This window comes from Agelaius phoeniceus, chromosome 2 (assembly GCF_051311805.1).
Source record: "Agelaius phoeniceus isolate bAgePho1 chromosome 2, bAgePho1.hap1, whole genome shotgun sequence".
NCBI classification, from domain to species: Eukaryota; Metazoa; Chordata; class Aves; order Passeriformes; family Icteridae; genus Agelaius; species Agelaius phoeniceus.
Genome location: NC_135266.1, coordinates 30,017,838 through 30,035,865, shown reverse-complemented (window position 1 = coordinate 30,035,865; position 18,028 = coordinate 30,017,838). Strand labels below are relative to the sequence as shown.

Here is an 18,028-nt window from a genome sequence, read left to right as displayed (position 1 = left end):
GCTTTACACAAACAAATTTGAAGTAAATAACTTCTCATATCTATTTCACATGACTTTTTAAACAACCTGTGATGTGTGCATGCTACATGTATCTGAGCTTGCTGACTAAGGAACTTAGTGATCCCTTCCTGTCCTGAGGCTGTAATTATGCTTTTGCTAACCTTGAATTGTCTTTAGAATCCAATTTTTATGCTGCAGACATGAAGAAGAAAATAAACTAAAATTATAATGGTTCTGTTAATCTTTAGAAATTATGACCTGTTTGTCCAGGAAGAATTCAGACCTCACCATTCAGAGATCTAATCTGTAACTTCACAGCACATCTAGAACAGTTTATCTTTCCATTTGAAAGTGACAGAGTCATCAGCTCCTAATAGCCTAGACAGAGTTTGTATTCCACCATTCACTCATACATTCACAAAGGTTCCTCAAATTATATTGCATGATTACACAGAAGTGGACAAACAAAGAAAAAGAAAAGGAGAAGGAATATCATCAAAAGTTTAATTAATTTTAGTTAATGTTTGCCAAAAGAGCCACTGCTCAAATATAATTTTCCTATCTATATTTCATATTAGGAGATTAAAAGTAGGCAGAACTGTACTATAGATGCTGGCCCAGGTAGAGTATATTCAGAGCCATTCCTGCTATATAAATAGATACAGTTGGATTGCTTTTGAGCTCATTAAAACTGAAGACGGTTTGGGGTTTTTTATGCCTACATTTCATTTTCAGCATCCAAGCTGAGTTATTTATTAGAACAGTTATGATTGCTCAAGAGTCTTTCACAACTTTTTATGAAGAAGGTTGTGTCATCATCTCTTCTGTTAGTTCAAAACTTGTTTCTCCTTTAGTCTAGTTTGACAATCATGCCCATGATATTTGGCAAACAGGTTTTAAAAACCTTGCTTCATCTGGAGTTGCTAAATTAAGAAATGCTAGACGGTTATCCTCTTCTTCCTGACTCCCAGTGCAGGAAGTGGTTCTCTATAAACCAAAAGTGGCAAAAGTCTCCAGTTTGGTTCCCTGAAGAACAAGATTTCATTTATGATTTGTATATCCAGTTGTCTGCATCTAATACTTTGCATCAGCAAAAATTAGAATAAAAGGGCACTACCAAAAATTTGAGATTATTGTCCCCTTTTTTGGTTCTGCTATTCTTTCTTGATAAAATATAACCATTTTCATGGCTCATACCTTTCTTGACATGTTCTCTTTCTAGGATAATAAAAAGCCCAAATCTTCTACCCAGGTTTATCATAGTATTTTTAGTGAGTCAATCAAGTTCTATTTTAACAAAATATAGCAAGATAACAGTAATTTTTCTGTCATCTTCATTTGCTCTTTCGTAGAAAAAGAAACAGCTGAATAAAGAGCTTTAAACTTCATTAGAAAAATCAAACATGTATACAACACATTTTCTAAAAATCTCTAACTTTCTGTTCAGAGCACTATTAGTTGTTGAACAAGTAGAGGCATGTGACTTTTTTACAGATGATTTGGTTTAAGAGACTTTTGGATCTTAGAGGAATTTGAATTTAACTTTAGCTCCTTCTGCAGTCACTTGTGTGGAGACACAAGTGTGGTTTGTTGGAGCGCCGTGTCATCATCCAGCTAAAAGAGCTCAGACAAAGATAAGTTGCCTGAGGAACATGAAATCTCTGATGCTTTTTGAGTGCAGTGTCTGGACCAAGTTCTCTGTTGACATAACTCCTTTGGCTTTAGTAGGAATGTGAACTCAGAACTTTTCTGGGCCAGAATTCAAAACAGGTTCACCTATCCTCTCCTAGTTTATTTACATCTTTTTGTATGTTGGGTTTGCTTTTGTGTTATAGTTCCCAAAAATCTTAAAGCACTGAGGATGGGGAACTCTAGTGTTTCAGTCTGCCTTACAAAGATTTAGACCAAAGGCTGGGTTCATTCTGGTATACAAACCTAGACTATGAACTCTTGGTGTCAAGGACTGCAGACTTAGATGTAAATGTAAAGGCAGAAAAGCTTATGGGGTGCTTATATTGAAGGTTTGAATGCATACTTTAATGTATCAGATCATTTAATCATTACTGTTAGATGCATGACTAGCCCTGTGAACAGGGCTAGATAGCACTGCTTTGAAATTGCAGTTGGCTATATCTTTTAATCATGGTTATAATGGTTCTGTGCGTTCATTGGTTTTGTTAAATAGTCTCAACAGAGTGGGGAGGACTTCCCCTAGCTGTAGGGTAAGGTATCATCAAAAGCTGTGTGATCCATCATTTATGGTTAATGTATATTAAGAAATTCGTAGGCCATGTCATTTATCTTAACCTGAAACAGGTTCTAAATGAACTCAGGGGAAGCCTGATTCTAGTGACTTTCTGTGATGGCACAGAGGTTTAGAGTGACAACTTTTATACTGTGCAGCTCTTAAGTTGACTTAGCACCTCATTGTGTTGCTAGCAGATTCATTTTATGATGATTCATTCTATGATGATTCATGTATATAAGTGCAGTAAACTACAACCTAGGAATAAAAAAATTAAATTAGACCAGGCAAGAGAAATACAACAGCAGTAACCTATATATTTTAAAATAGACATATTATTGCATAATCATAAACAGATTAGCTGCCCCATCAGGCTATTCTGAAAACATAATAGTATGGTATTTTTAATATTAATTCAATGCTAGCTAGATTCATGCATAATATCATGTCATTAGGTTACTTAACACTGATGTTTAAGGGCTATCACACTTTCCTAAAGTTCTTTTACTATAGGACAATACTAGGCCTGCTTTTGGAAAATGTGCAAAGTTCTTACTCATGGAAATAGTCCCATTGGCCATAGTGAGATTATTTGTGAGAAGAAGAAGTGAAAAATCTAACACTTAGTCACTAATTCATTATTTTTATTTTAAGGGGATTTTTTTCATCTTAATTTGGAAATACACAATAGTGCCCTAACTGTTGTAAATCACCCCAACACCTTTTGAAGCTGAAGTGGAAGCATTTTAGTGGGGCAGCACTGGCATATTAGTTTAATACTCTGATTTGTAGCTGCCAGTATTTTTTTCCTGACTATTGGTATCTTATTTTGTCCAGTACTGGGCACATTGCCAGCATTTTAAGTAATGCCTAATGGATAATACACAATGTTTATAGAACTGAAGCAAAAATCTGATTTAGCAACTGTTTAATCTAAAATGGTGAGATCAAACTTATTGGCAGGTTTGTTAATGGGTTGAAATTAACCTAAAGTAATCTGGAAAATATCAGCCATGAAATCTGAAAATAGAAGTTGTACCAGTGAAATGTTAGCAGTAGTCTATTTCTAGGGGAAAAAATGCTCTTATGTAATAGTCATATAATTGCCCATGAGAGATTGTAGTACAGTACATTTATAAGTGTGATCTCTGTAGCCCCCCAAGCAGCTATAAAGTAAGAAGGATTTTAAAAAAGCAGTGTATCCGTTTTGTGAATATTTGTATTTGTGAATATTGTAGTTGTATTAGTGTTAACGCTATTTTTGAAAAAAAAAATATTACTAAGGGATAGTAAAGGGTGCTGAATGAAGCTGAGAAAAGTCTTGCAAGGTTTACTGTGTTGCCAGGTGTGTCTCCTATACTGCTGCTGAGATAGGTGATTTCATTTACAGCTGTTTATCTGTGGAGAAGATACTCCTGGTTGAGAGCAGTTCAGGCCCTTTGCCTTTCACTTTTGGCACTGTGTGTGGCAAAACTCTTGTCAAAAGCATTTCAATATCTCTTACATTAAATAGAGAGGTAAAAAACTGCACATTCTAAAATACAATCCACTGTCAGATCACAGGAAATGGTCCCTTTTGGATGTGAGCTTGTCCATGATAGTTCAAGGAAACTTTTCTAAGACCTTTTACCTACACCTGGAAATTTTTATGTGGCATTGTACTAACACATGTTTCAAAAGGCTTTTCATCCTTATAATGCTTAACAATTCATGTTGATATTAAATCTAAGATTAAGTAGCCTGGGTTTTTATGGTAGACCACAGTACTTGTATGGTCTGATGGCTGTGTTTTGAAAACACTTTGAGTCAGCAAGGGCAGTGAAATCCTTGATATGCTTTCATGATGCTGATGTTAACATCTCCAACAGTAGAAGGGTGTCGCTTTGTGACATTAGGCTGTTCCTGTGTAACTATTATGGAGCTCCAGAGGTGTCCATGACTGCTTCGCAAGCGTGAGTGTAGCTAATACAGCTCTGTAACTTTTCAAATTAATTATTGCTTCTCTTTCAAATCATGCATCAGTAACATCTTAAAATACGAATCTGGAACTTTGTGATCAATGCTGGGATCTACTACACTAGAAAAGAAGGCTTGTGGTAATTTCCTCCCTTTCTCCAAAATTTGGGACTCCACAAACCCAGATAGTTTTCAAATAATGTGAAAATCTCTGGAGGGACCTAAATTAGGATCTTTAGTGAGAAAAACAAGTAGTAAGGGAAAACTACAGGTCATGCAATTTTGGAGGAATATAATGTTCCTATGCAGGCCCAATGATGCAGTTGTGTGTACTCCTGTTTTCCACTAAGTCTTTTTTATTTTTAGGCCTGCCTGTCATTTCCTAGGCAAATGTTGTACTCAACAAAGGGCTGGCTTACCAAGATGAGTTACAAAACCTTCTGTTTAGTACTCTTGCAACACAGAGAAATGCTATCTAAGATTTTAAGCACTGCAGATATGTTTACTTTGCACTCTGCAGTAGTGCTTGTACTTTATTTCTTCTGTTGTAGGAAACACAGAATAATGCATGTATTTGAGGTGGGTAACTCTAACACATCTGTGAAGTATCTGGAAGAGGCAAGGGTACTCCTTGTCATCTCGACCAGAACGTGGGCTATCCTATGAAATACCTCAGTGAGACTTGAAATTGTGCAAACTTCTGTTAACACTTCTGTATGGATACACTTTGTATGGGTTCACCAAACCATTATTTCTTGAAACAGACTGTTTGGATCACAGTGTCAGCCCTTTTCATGGGATGTAAAGAGGAGTAATTCAAAGCAGCATCCTCTGTTGCATTTTATCTATTATTGTGTGTCTCAACCTCAGAGCAGCAAAGTCTTTGACTTGAAGAGTAATTTCATTCTTAGGAAGATTTAATTTCAACCTGCTCTTTTGTGTTTATCTATAGATGACAGCTAAGTTAAATTACAGCAGTAGGCCTGAGCTGTTATTTTGAATGACTAGCCCTTTAGAAATTGATCTTGCCCATCTAGGCAGAGATTATGGGAAATGTGATCTAAGCAAAAATGATCAGATCATAAAATAAGTGAGCCATCTTTGCAGGAAAATGAGGGCTTTTTAATTCCCTTGCAAAAGTGAAAGTCTAAGTGCTTGTAGGGTGTTTCCTCAGACCTGTGCCACAAATGAACCAAATGACTTTCTGCCTTGCAGATTAGAGGGGGTAATATTTTACTTGAAAAGTCACAGATTTGTGAGCAGACTTTGTACCTGTCAACTACACTCCATTTTTTAATTGATGTTTAATGACTGAATTAGCTTAATAAACAAGTATTAGGATAATCATACTTTATCTGTGATTCTTTAGAGTAAATAACTGTTTTGGAGAAATAGAATGGAAGCTTCTGTCAGGGGATAGTGAGGTGAAATCAGTATTTCCCACACAATGCATTAAATAGTTACAGTGTTGGAGCAGAGAAACAGCTTTTCTCTTGTATAGTTACAGAAAGGTTGAACCAAATTTTCATCAGTTACATTTGTACTTCTTTTGTGCTCTGTTTCTAAGAATATTTGAGCATCAAATCAAGCTTTTCTCATGAAATCTCACAAAAAGCAGACTTGGAAGCTTCCTGTATGATGAGTGAATAATGAAAATGGACGTTGGTTTTGTAATGCTGGAGAATCTCGTGTCCTCCTCCATTGAGAAAATAGAAACACTGCTCCATGACTTAGGTGACTGACCATAATAATATACAAGAAAGCTTTTTCAAGCTTCATTTTGGCCAATGTGTCCTATTATGTAGTATGACTTTGAAGTACCTTGGGCCACCCATGTAAAAGAGTTGGGTGGTTATAGATTGATTTAGTGGTATTAGGCTTTAAACGAGGAAGTAATGTCCCATGGACTTGGAGACTGCAATGAAGCTTATCAAAGTAGCCCCATGAGTAAAATAATATGAAATTGCTTCAGAAACCCAAGACTGAAGGACTTGAGAGATTTACCTTTCTAGGTCTCCATTCGCTGTCCATTTGCATTAAGTGAATCATTTAACTATGTGTTTAACTTTAAACAGGTGCCTAAATCCCATAAGAGGTATAGTACTTAAAGCAACACACACATTTAACAGCTTTGCTGAGCCACAGCCTTATTTCTTACCTACTACTCCAATAATTTTTTGTTTATGTGAAGTGGAGACTTGGATATGAACCAAACCACAATCTTAACCCTTCTGCCAGGTATTTTCAGACACATTCATCCTTTTTATGCCCAAATCTGCTGATCAGTGTGGCGGAAAATTATGTCTCTGAATGTTTGCCTGGATTAAAAAGGGTGTTATTTAAAAAGTGTGGCTAATGTAATGTGGAGAGCGTGGTCTAGCTAATACATTTACAAGGCTGATGATGTATTCTTTAACTTGTGTTAAGCTGGTCAAGTTAAAAACCATAGACTTTTGGAATACATTAGTGGGAAACACGAGCTGCTAATGCCTAGTGAGCCTTCAGATTTCAGATGAGAGCAAACCTGAATTATTACTGAATAGCTGTCTCTAACAAGCTGTATGAATTTGAGTCTTCCAGGGTATGAACCAGTATAATAGTTGCTTGGTTGTGTTTTTCCATAACAGTAAGTAGGTGCTGTCAGATGATAAGTGGCAGTTTCTTTTGTGATACACTTTTCCTGACTTGCCAGCTGGCTTATATGCTTTCCCTCAGTTGGGTGGAAATGTTTTTCACTGACTGAATTGTCAGTGCTTCAAGATTTTCAGATCTGACGATGGAGATCTTTACAACTCATAATTTTACTAATGGGTTGTGTTAATGTACCAATTTTTAAATTCATGGGAGAAATTTATGTCACTCTTGTAGCATTTGTAAAATGATGACTTTGTTAAATGGATGTGCAATTAACCAGCTAAAAACTAATTGTTAGAAAGACTCTTTTGGCCAGAGTATGTCACAAAACTCTCAGCTCATTTATCACCAGCTGCATCCATTAATTCAGCACTGCTTGGCACTGCCTAACGGGCTTCTGAAACATCACATTTTAAATTTAATAAAATACAAAGAGCTTTAGAGCAGAAATAGGCTGGTTTAAGACACTTAGCTGTTTTTCAGAAATACAGTTTACATTTTTTTTAGTTTCTCCCTGTTCTTAGCTTAAGCTTCTCCTGCTGAATATGGCTATACATAAGGAGCATTATCCAGCCGTAAATTGTAATGAACTTACAGATTGTTATTGGTGATACAGTCTCAGCACTAGGAGTGTCAAGATGTTGCAGCTCTCTGCTTCTTCCACACAATTTTGGTAAAATAATTGAATCCTGTCAATCTAATCATTTATCCCGAGGAATCACTGCTATAGCTTTGCTGTACCATTTTCTAAAGAGTGTCAGTTTGGTCAGGTTGCTATCTTACAAGGTATTGCTAAATATTCAGCAGATGGATTTCATTCACAATAACTTACATTCTGTTTTCCATGATCATTAGGTAAGGGCTGGTAATCAAACCTATTTTGATCCACGTGATATATAATGTATATGCAAAATAAAATTAGTGTTTCATTTGTTAATAAGGCAAGTGATAAGAGAAGGGGAAAGAAAAATATTTGTTACCCACTTGGATAAGTTCTAAAAAGCATTGTATTCTTTTTCTTTTGTCTTCCTGTTCTCTAGTTTATCGAGGTTTCTGGACAGTTCTCATGCTCCTGGGAGTACTCACTGTTGTGGTGGCTAGTTTCCTCATCATCTGTGCAGCTCCTTTTGCCAGTCACATTTTATACAAAGCAGGAGGAGGCTTTTTCATCATTGCTGGTGGGTATACTGTTTGCTCAGTCAATTATAGAGTAGAAAGGATGAGTTGTTTCTTCCATTTTCCTTAACCAAAAATTGTATCAATCCTGGTTAAAAGAAAGAGAAAGCATATGCTTCTAATCCTTTGGCTTGTGGATGCTTGCCTTGGACACAGGTTCTTTGCACAGTTATTTAGTCATGAAGCTATTATAAAAGCTATTTTTGGGTTAAGGTTAAAAAAACCTTATATTAAGCTTTGGGTTAAGGTTAAAAAAACCCCACATCCAGGACAAATAATGGAATTACACTGCAATTTCAATCTACTTTTTTTAACAGGAAAAAGAATGCATATTTAAGCATGTTGCCTTATAGGATTCTCAAGGGCTTTAGCTAAGGAGAGGGTTTAGTCCTTTATCAGTGATGCAAAAGATGATTACAGTGGATTCTGAAGAAGTTGGGAGACAGAACACATATACATGACCAATACAGGAAAATGCTTTGAATGTGATGGGGCTAAACAAAGTAGTTGTCATGTATGAGTAAGTAGGAGCTCTAAACCTCTGCGAATGAAAGATAACAAATAACTGAATTCCCTCCTTCCTCATAACCTGCACATGCAGTGGAGGATGCACCCTCCCAGGACTCAGCTGATGTGGGCAGCTCATTGGCATGCTGTTTGCTTAACCTTGAAAAGTCTGTGAATGTGTCACACTGGTGTGTAAGATATAGTTATATAGGATGTAAATGATAGTATGTGCTCCATCTCTGTTCTCCTTGGTTTAAAGCCTGATGAGAGGCAGCCCTGTGAGAACATATTGTGTTACAGGGCAGAGCCACCTGTGTCAGGACCACAGGGCCTGGGCTCTCTTTTTGCTTCTCCTACTGACCCCCTGACCTTGCTTACCCACTGCACCTCTAAGCTCTTCATATGCAGCTAGTGATCATTATTCCCTTCCAAAGGACTCTCAGTGAAGTGTGGGAAGTATTTTATAATATTTTAGTTGAAGAAAATCCTGCATACTTACATTTCATCTCTTGAGAATTGCTCCTTCACACTTTTAAAAGACATACAAAAAATATTCATAGGCTGACGGAGATTCTAAGATATTTCAATGCTTTTTGTCACTAATTTGCAGGGCAAGAGCCCATGTGAGTCTTGCTCTTTTTCTGCATTTGTAATGCATGAAAAACCTCAGCTGTCACTAGAAAGTAGCAGAAGCTGTTTGAGAGGAAAAAGGCACTTGAAAGATGTGGAACTGACTGGCAGAGGTGCAAAGCGACGCTTGTGTTCTTCACTCTGGGTCAGTTCATTGCCCTCATTTAGGTAGGGGAAAGTTAGATCCCCAAGCCTGTGCTAGCCTCCCTTGGCTTCCCTATGAGGCCTGCAAGAGGCAATAACATTCAATGGCAGTAAAAACGGTAGGCATGTAAGAAGTTCCCCCAGCTGGGGATTCATTTCATACTGAAAGAGGGGCCTAATTGGATCAGATGAATGTGCTATTGAGGAACCCTACACCTCTCTTCCCTTTACTAAGAGAATCTAGAGAGACTATTTCTTTAGGTATGTGAAGTTAAGTGAGCTTTATTATCCCAATGTGTGACCTTGGGTCTGTGTCTGTGCCCCTTTTACCCTTTGTCCCTATAGAGCAAATGTTCTTCAAGGGAAATCCTGATTTTTTTACTCTCTCTGTATGCAGCATGTTTCAACTTCAGGACTGTTCTCAATCAGGGCTTTAGAAAAAAGCTATGTTATTTTTACTATTACCATTACTGTTGTTGAAAAGCAAAGGTCTGTAGCAAAATCCTGCTATAATTTGTCAAAAAAGTGGTGGTGGCAGGAGAAAATAGGACCCATTCAGTTTGCTCAAGACAGAGCAAGATAAGACAGAATCTGATGCAGAAGAGGATGATGTGCTCTACTGTCTCCCTGCTGCCCTGATCCCTTCCTGTGCCTATCTCCTTCAGGATTAGAGAGTTCATTTAACTGCCTGCCAAATCAAAGCAGGGCATGGAAGGGGAGAGTGATGAGAAGTGGGGCATATTTATCACTTCTCAAACATGTGATCAGGATGCAGCCAGGGTCTGCATCTACTTAAACACAGACCTAATGGGAAAATGAAAAGATGTAATGTGACTTAGATTAATGTGACTTAGATTTGGTGAAGTTAAGAGTTCTTCTAAGACAGAAACCAGCAAGTTGTTTTGAAGAAAAAAAAAAAGGAATTATGCACATTGTTTTGAAAGAGCCTGGATGATGTCTTACCACAAAATCCAAGTATGTGTTATACTGTAAAGAATAGTCTTCCGAGAAGGAAGTTAGACTAGATGATTGTTCTTTGGAAGTTAGGAAGAAGTTCTTCTTTTTAAGAAGAGGAAAATGTCATTTTCCTACTTGTCTTAAAAATAAGTTAGATGAAATATGTTATTGGATGTATCTTTATCCTTCTGCAACCTTAACTTATAAATTAGGAGCAGATAAAAGCTCTCCCTCAACTGAAGAGTGTAGCTTGTAGCATGATCTGTTGTGACCTCTAAGGGTTCAGGAAGTAGCTGAAGATATTATTGGGAATGAGATTCTTGCCAACTGTTCAGCCATCTGAAAGCTGTTTTATATGAACCAACTGCTTAAATTTCTGTTGTCAACAGTAAGAAACACTCAGATGGACACCTCACCTTCTCTGTGCTAAGGCAGATAGATTTGCCTTTTGGAGGGACCCATTCAAGAAGCCTAAACAGAGATCCTGAGTGACACAAATTTACGTTGAAAAGGACCTCTTGTGGCAATCAAGTCTGACATCCCATTTAGAGCAGGGTTGTCTTCAAAGTTAGATCAGACAGCTCAGAGCCTTATCCAATCAAGTTTTTAAAATCTCCAGTGATGTTCCACAGCATCTTTGGGTGCTTGTCCCAGTTTGACCAACTTCATTGTGAGAAATGTTTTCTTCTTTCCTTGTTTTCACCTGGTATTGCCCTTGATGCAGTTTGTGACTATTACATCTCATCCTCTCAAGTCTGTAGGTCTCTGAAAATCTATCCCCATCTTTTCTATAACTCCATTTAGAAAAATGAAGACTGGATTCTTCTCTAGACTAAAATTCCCCAGCTCATTCAGCCTCTACTTGTTCTCCAACCATTTTGGTGGTCATCACCTCAGTTTTTCAGTACCTCTGTTTCACATGGGGACTCCAAACTGGACATAGCTTACCACATATGATATCACAAGTGTTGAATAAAGGGTGATAATATTTTCAAATCTAATGATGGTGTTCTTGCTAATGCAGCTCTGTATGAGGTTAATTTTCATTTTTGCAAGACCTGCTTGAATTGCTGTGCACATAAAGGGACCATTCTTGTACTTTAAGGAAATTGTCTATGAGCAACACCAGATTCTTCTGGGACCTCTGACCTTTAAGGTAGCCTTTGCCCTTCAAGGCAGCCTCTCTTGGGATCTTGCCTACCAGTTCTCTGCAGAGATTGCAGTGTGTTCTCCTAGGTTCTGGGTCTTACCTTTCATATTCGTCCTAGGATATTAACTTTTGCCATTCTGTGGCCATCATAACTACAATTAACACCATCTATCATTTTCCTGACCCATTTTTCCTTAATTGGGAGTAACAAAACTTTGTAACTGTATTAACCACCTGAGTCCACAGGTAAAACTACACCTGCAAGACCTGTGGGGAAAAGTGAGTATCAGTTCAATGATACCACAGTCAGCGATTTGAGTTCTGCCTTTGCAGCCTCATCTCCGTGTCTGTAACATCAGAGGATGGTCCAGGAGCAGCTATGGTACTGAAAACTGTGAGAAGCCTTATAGTTGCTTCAAAGGTCATAGGAAAAGAAGGGAAATCTGTCATAAAATGATCTCTTAGAGCAGACTTCAGTAAAGTCCATAATTACCTTGTGCCTCTTTCTGCCTGCTGGTAGTGAAAACTGTCCTCTTGTACTGATGCCAATAAGCAATATACCAGGATGTGCACAGAGCATTACAGAATCACACCCTGGTGAAGAAACAAGATTAGAAGTATGACTGCTGCTTCCTGCCAAAAGACCGAATCAAGATGGTACTTTAGTTTGAGATCCTAGATGACGACAAAAATCTGTTTTCAGAGACATGTACCTACTTCCATAACTTTTGCATGGGATCCTCTGCAAGTACTTCAGCAGAGAATGCCAACCACTATTTTTAAATAAAGGTCACAGTAGGCCAAGGTAGGTGGTAGAATCTGAAATAAGGACAAGAACAGAAAAATGCATTTAATAAAAAAAATTACACACACACACAGAAGTTTTCCTCAAGTGAGATAAAGAGTTCTAAACTTCCAGGCATAAGTAAAAAGCTCACATCATTCTTTTCAGCACCTGTTGTCTTCATGTCTGCATAGTAAAAGATTCATGCCATAAACAGCCATTCACCATTGACAAGTGAAAGGCATTTCTACGTGGGAAGAATCAGTACTAAAGGCCAGCAAACTGCTTCTTGAATTCACAGACATTTCTAAAGGTTCTGTATTCTTTCTCCTCTACAATATGCACAAGTATTTGTTTGAAAGAAATTCAAAAGAATGAATGTGAAAGACAGAAAAGAGTGACCTCAGAGAAGTCCATGTCTTATCACACTGCACAGTGCTGTGTTTCAAACGTGTGTTTATAAAAAAAAAAGGAAAATGGAAAAAAAGAAAGAAAAAGGAGTAGGAGGGAAGTATTTATTTGTCTTAATCTCTCTCAGACATATTTCATGTTTTAGGAATAATTTCCCTCATCATTACTGATTCATGCAACTGCTATTTTTTATTCACTAAAAGGCAAAGGCAAAAGGATGCCTGTACTCTATGAAAAAGGTCTAAATGCCAAAAATGTAGAGATATATCACAGCACACATTGTTCTGAAAAATATTTGCTTCAAGAAATTGTGGATTTTGGTTTTTTTTCAATCTCAGTAATTTTGTCTTGGAGCTTGCCTTTGAGAGTTCACAACATTCACAATAGATTTGTCAGTGCAAGAGTGCAGGAGCAGATTTCTCAGGATAAATATACATTCAGTGAACTTCTAAGAGCTTAACTCCCGTGAAGTCATAACTCTGTGAAAATTAGACAAAAGGAGTGCTAATGAATGAAATACTGATGGTGGCAACAGGACATGGTCAGTTCTTACTTAGCCTAATCCTATTGTTCAAGATATTTATTGAACATGCTAAGTAATACACCTATTAATTAGTCTCCATTAGCAGGTGATGAGACCGCTTAAATACTCCTTTAGTGCCTTAATTAACTAAGAGGGTTTGCATACTCTTCCTTTCTTTTTCTTCCCTTTTAAGAAAGGACATTTATCTCTGCTTGACATACATTTCTTCTGAAAATTTCCATACCCAACAATTTGCCACTCACGGGTGTAACAGCTTGCTGTGAAATCACACCCGATGGATGATAGATTCCCTGAAGTTGTTTTACCACTGGCAGCCCTGGCTTGCTATTTTGCACCTACATGGTGTTGATTCTAGTTTAACCACCTAGGTGTTGCTTCAGAGTGTCTGAAGAGCAAGGGGTGCCCATTTCTAGATTAAAGCACCTTTGATGCAGTTTTGTTTTAATGATGGATGTTTTTGACTAACTGTTCTACATAACTCTGCTCTACCCAAGATGCCAGAGGGCTTTCCAGATGTGCAAGGCCTGGTTATACTTACCTGCTGCTATAGTAACAGAATATGCATCACTACTTTTGGAATTATTATTGATTTGGACTAAGTTTTCCCCTATGCAGAGATTAAATAGAGAACTAGTTTGAAAATGCATAGGCACAGTCAGTTGAAGAGGTAAATTCAAATGTCCTTGTGGATTTTGCCAGATTATTAATGTATCTTTCCAAATCTTAGTGCTATAATTTTTTGTTCAAATTTTGAAACCTTGAACAAAATCCAGATATCTAATAACTCCATTTATGAATTTTTCCCAGAATCTTTCTACTTTTTTAATCAAAAGTTACTAGCTCTGTTTTGTTCTAATTTTCCTGTGTTGCCCACATTACCTGTTATCATTAGATGTTCTGTTATAGGAATCTTCTGCTCAATTTGAATTATATTTGAAGAGTTTTCAATTTAATTTCTTATTCTTCTTGTCTGGCCCTAAGGCGATCCTTCTCTCTGATTGTTTCAGTGGTTTTATGTTTAATACAAGCACAGTACTAAATTCCATCAAAATTGAGTTTTACTTAGGTAAAATACTTTCGAAATTGAATTTATGCCTCTTAGAGTTGAGTGTTGGGTTTTTCCAAACTTTGTTAGGAATTTGAACCTTAGCAAAAAAAATGTAATCCTGGAAGTGTATTTCATAGACATGAAATGTGTCTGCCTCCTTCTTTATTTAGTTTTTCTACTACTATTTCAGCCTCTTAGAAACTGCAGATCCTTTGGGAATGTTTTGATTATGCCTCAGCCCTTTTTTGTTGGTCTTCAAAAGATAATGTTTTTAAGGATTGAGCCATGAGCTCTCACCTGTGAGAAATTCAGGATGCATGTAAAGATATTATATTTTTTCCATAAAGCAATAGCAGGAATATCACCAGATTACCAGGTTAAGCTGCTCCACCTAACCTATCTGGTTTTGTCTGCATCAAATGAGGGAGTGAGACAAGAGCTGCTCCCTGGTAAAAGGGCAGAAAGGGTGGGAAAGGAGGTTCTGAGGCAGCATCTCAGGTTGGGGATGGGGAAAGGTAACCATCAAAGGTTACCAGGACATGTGGATATGGAAGAAAATCCCTGGCCATGGGTGTTTCCAAAGTGCACTTGTGGGTTTTGCCGCAAATATCACATTTGTTCAAGGTTGCATTGCAAGTATTTAGCAGGATGGAGAAGAGACCACAAATACCTTTGACTTACAACTTGTAACCTCAAGTTTGGCAGTAAGTGTTCCCAGGACTGTGCACTGAGTTGTGTTTTAATGAGGCACCTAAACATTCTGGGATAAAAATGTGATGGGGTGGTGCCCCTCAAGTATTTGATTGCTGGAATAGATGGTCCTGCTGCTGCAACTTTGCTGTGACAGCTGGAGCTCAGGGAGCAAATGGGTACAGGCTGAAGCATGCAAAAAATTTAGGCTCGTGCCCTCAGTCCTCCAGCAGATCTTCTTCTGGAGCATCTGTTCTGCAGGCTTGCATTTCTCAAGTGTCCACATTCCTCTAAAGTGAAATGAAATATTAGGAATGCAACTGATACTCTGGAAAGCACTTTCTTCTTATATCTCCTTCTGGTGTATAGTAACAAGGAGATTATCGAAGTTTGTAAGGACATGTGCTCCTATTACTATCATGTATAAACAATTCAAAGGCCTTTCAGAGGAGTGGTTTGGAAAAGGCTGTGAATTATGTGGTGGATTAATTTCAGGAAACTGTTGTATCCAATTTGAGGTTATTCCTAATAGCCTGCTTCATAGTTATTATTTAATTATTGTTGGGTTTTTTTCTTCTACCAAGAGCTTCTTTTATAAAGGTAGATGATTTTGAATTAAATGCATTTGAATTTTTATGCAAAATATTTGAGTAGAATACTCTGAAATTTTGTGTTCCAAACACAGCCCTTTTCAGAAGAATAAAGAAGCAAATGCAGAGGGGTGAAGATAATAGAAAGATTTCCCACTCCTTTCTATATCTCATCCATAAAACCGATAAAAACAATGCGAGAGTTTGGGAATCAAAAGTACATTTTTTCCCAGATTGTCCCACTCCCTTCCCCCTCCTTCCCCCACCTTGACCCCTGAATTCAAAACAGTAAATACCTGCATGAATTTTGTCACCAAGGTCTGCCTACCAGAACCAGATATCACCATGTCATGGGAGCATGCCTTTCAGTGCAGATCAGGAGCAAGATGGGGGTAGTGCTAGTTAGAGGAAGCCAAAGGCAAAAATTATCCAGTGGTGGCTGACAGTGCCATGCAGACAGGACCTCAGGCACTGGTGGCTTTTTAGGTAACACAGTAAATGCATCCAGCATCTGTCTCACACTCTGTTGTTAAAACCTGGTGTTTCTTTTCCAGGTGTCTTGTTTTCGCTGGTAGTCGTGATGTATGTCATCTGGGTCCAGGCCATGGCTGATCTGGAAAACTACACAAACACGAAAAAGATGGATTGCCCAGACTTTGCTGTTTATGTACGTTATGGCTGGTCCTTTATGCTGGCTCCTATAGGAGTATTTTTTGCTTTATTAGCAGGAATGCTGTTCTTGTTGGTAGGGCGTTACATTTATTTACACTCAGACTAGTCAGACGCTGCTGAAGGGAATACAGCAATACTTGTGAAACTTTGTGACAAGTGAAAACTGGAACAAAATTTTGTACATTATTACCATTATGGCGATCTTAAACGTGCAGGCAGACTTCTGGAAGTTCTTCTATTACTTGTTTAAGGGTAAGGGACACAAAACTCAGTACAGGAAGAAACAACCTTTAGTTCCAACTAGTTGTTTTTAATTATTTAGAAAGTACACATGTGGTTCTTCACATTGTACTATTAGCAGAATTTTTGTAGGTTAATAAACAGAAGAAGACAAAATTTTTCTGCAAGTAAAACATGAACATGAATTGCCTCAAATCAACATTTTATACATTTATCTTTTAGCATTTATACTGTTCTTCTGTTTATAGAGAATGGCATAAGGTAGAGGAGAAGGCAAACATTCAAACACAGTAATTCAATCTACCTCCTCTCCTGTTTTCCACTACTTGCCTTAGCTTTAATAGCAGCAAACATGTCTGCACTTTATAAAAATAGAGTGCAGTTGTTCATGCAGCATCCATAGGAAGAGGACAAGAGAGAAGACAATTGCCATGAATGTGTAAAAGATTAACTGTTCATTACCCATTTCTCTTTTCTGTATGCATTTGAAAGCTGTATACTTCTGTATTCTGAAATCCATGTGTTGCATGATCCTGTAAGCCAGAATGCCTTCACTATCTGAAGTTATGCCAAAATTGTATTTTGAATTATAGCATTAATATTTTAATTAAGTTTTAACCCTTTTATTTTTCAGTGGAACAACTGGCTCCTCTAAAAAATATTTTCATGGTTGTGTAAAATTAATTTTTTATTAAAAAGGTTTATTATCAAGACAAGATTTAGGACATGAAAATGTGTGTCTTGTGCAGCCTTCATTGTCCCACATGTTAAAAATCTGCATTATAGACCAAATCCAACTTGCCTACTAGGCTTGCTAGGGAAAGCAATGAGCCTGGCTAAGACAGCCAGGGAGATGGATTTGGTACTGCATTGTAGGAGTGGCTGGTTCTGTGTGTGTGTGTGCATGCACATCTGTGTGGAAGATGGGGTAAGGATGAGACTGCATGCATGGTATGGAAAAGATGGGGTTGAGTTTTAACAATGGGGAAACTTTGTCTGGCATTGGGCCCAAATAGAAATTAAATCCATCTGAGAGTATGCTGGTTTTCACTTTGTAACTCGATGCAGAATAGTTTGGGGCTGATGGGGAAAAGTAAAGGCTTCATGTCGGTTTGTTCTTGTTCATAATGCTTAATTCCACAGCTGTTATGAATACTGAAAGCATTGCTAAAAGGCAGGAAAGGAATGCCCACAGAGAAGATGTGGTGAGCCAGATTGGATGTTATTCCATTTTGGGAGGTTTTGTGATTGGAAGCTTTCCAGGTTTTCCTGCTACTTATTTATTTTTCCCTCATCAAGATTAGTGTTATACATTATAGAACAGGAAGACAACAAGAGTAGGAGGTAGGGAAGCTGGGACTGTGAGGTTTAGAATAATTACCAATTCATAAAAATATTTTTATTGGCAAATAACATGGTGTTTTTAATTATTGTGCCAGAGAGTATGATGGGTGAATTTTAACCAAGTATTCATTTATATATATATATATATATATATATATATATATATATATATATACACACATATACATGAACCCCACATAAATGATAGCCATCCGGAGAACATTAGGGTTACACCATAATGCAGTTGGTTAGTCAGGAAATGCTGAAATTAACCCTGCTTGTTGTGCATATGGTATTATATTCCTG

The 18,028-nt window shown here is 37.5% G+C and overlaps 1 protein-coding gene across 2 annotated transcripts in view; it reads left to right on the top strand.

Moving 5' to 3' along the window:
• TMEM182 (transmembrane protein 182) overlaps window positions 1–17,094 on the top strand; it is a 31,132-nt gene extending 14,038 nt beyond the window's left edge. For both annotated transcript variants that reach the window (XM_077173396.1, XM_054628317.2), the window contains exons 4-5: window positions 7,876–8,013; window positions 16,021–17,094. In XM_077173396.1, coding sequence (XP_077029511.1) covers window positions 7,876–8,013; window positions 16,021–16,244 — 362 coding nt within the window. In that variant the 3' untranslated portion in view covers window positions 16,245–17,094. The remainder of the gene's footprint in view (window positions 1–7,875; window positions 8,014–16,020) is intronic.
• The last annotated feature ends 934 nt before the right edge of the window (window positions 17,095–18,028 follow it).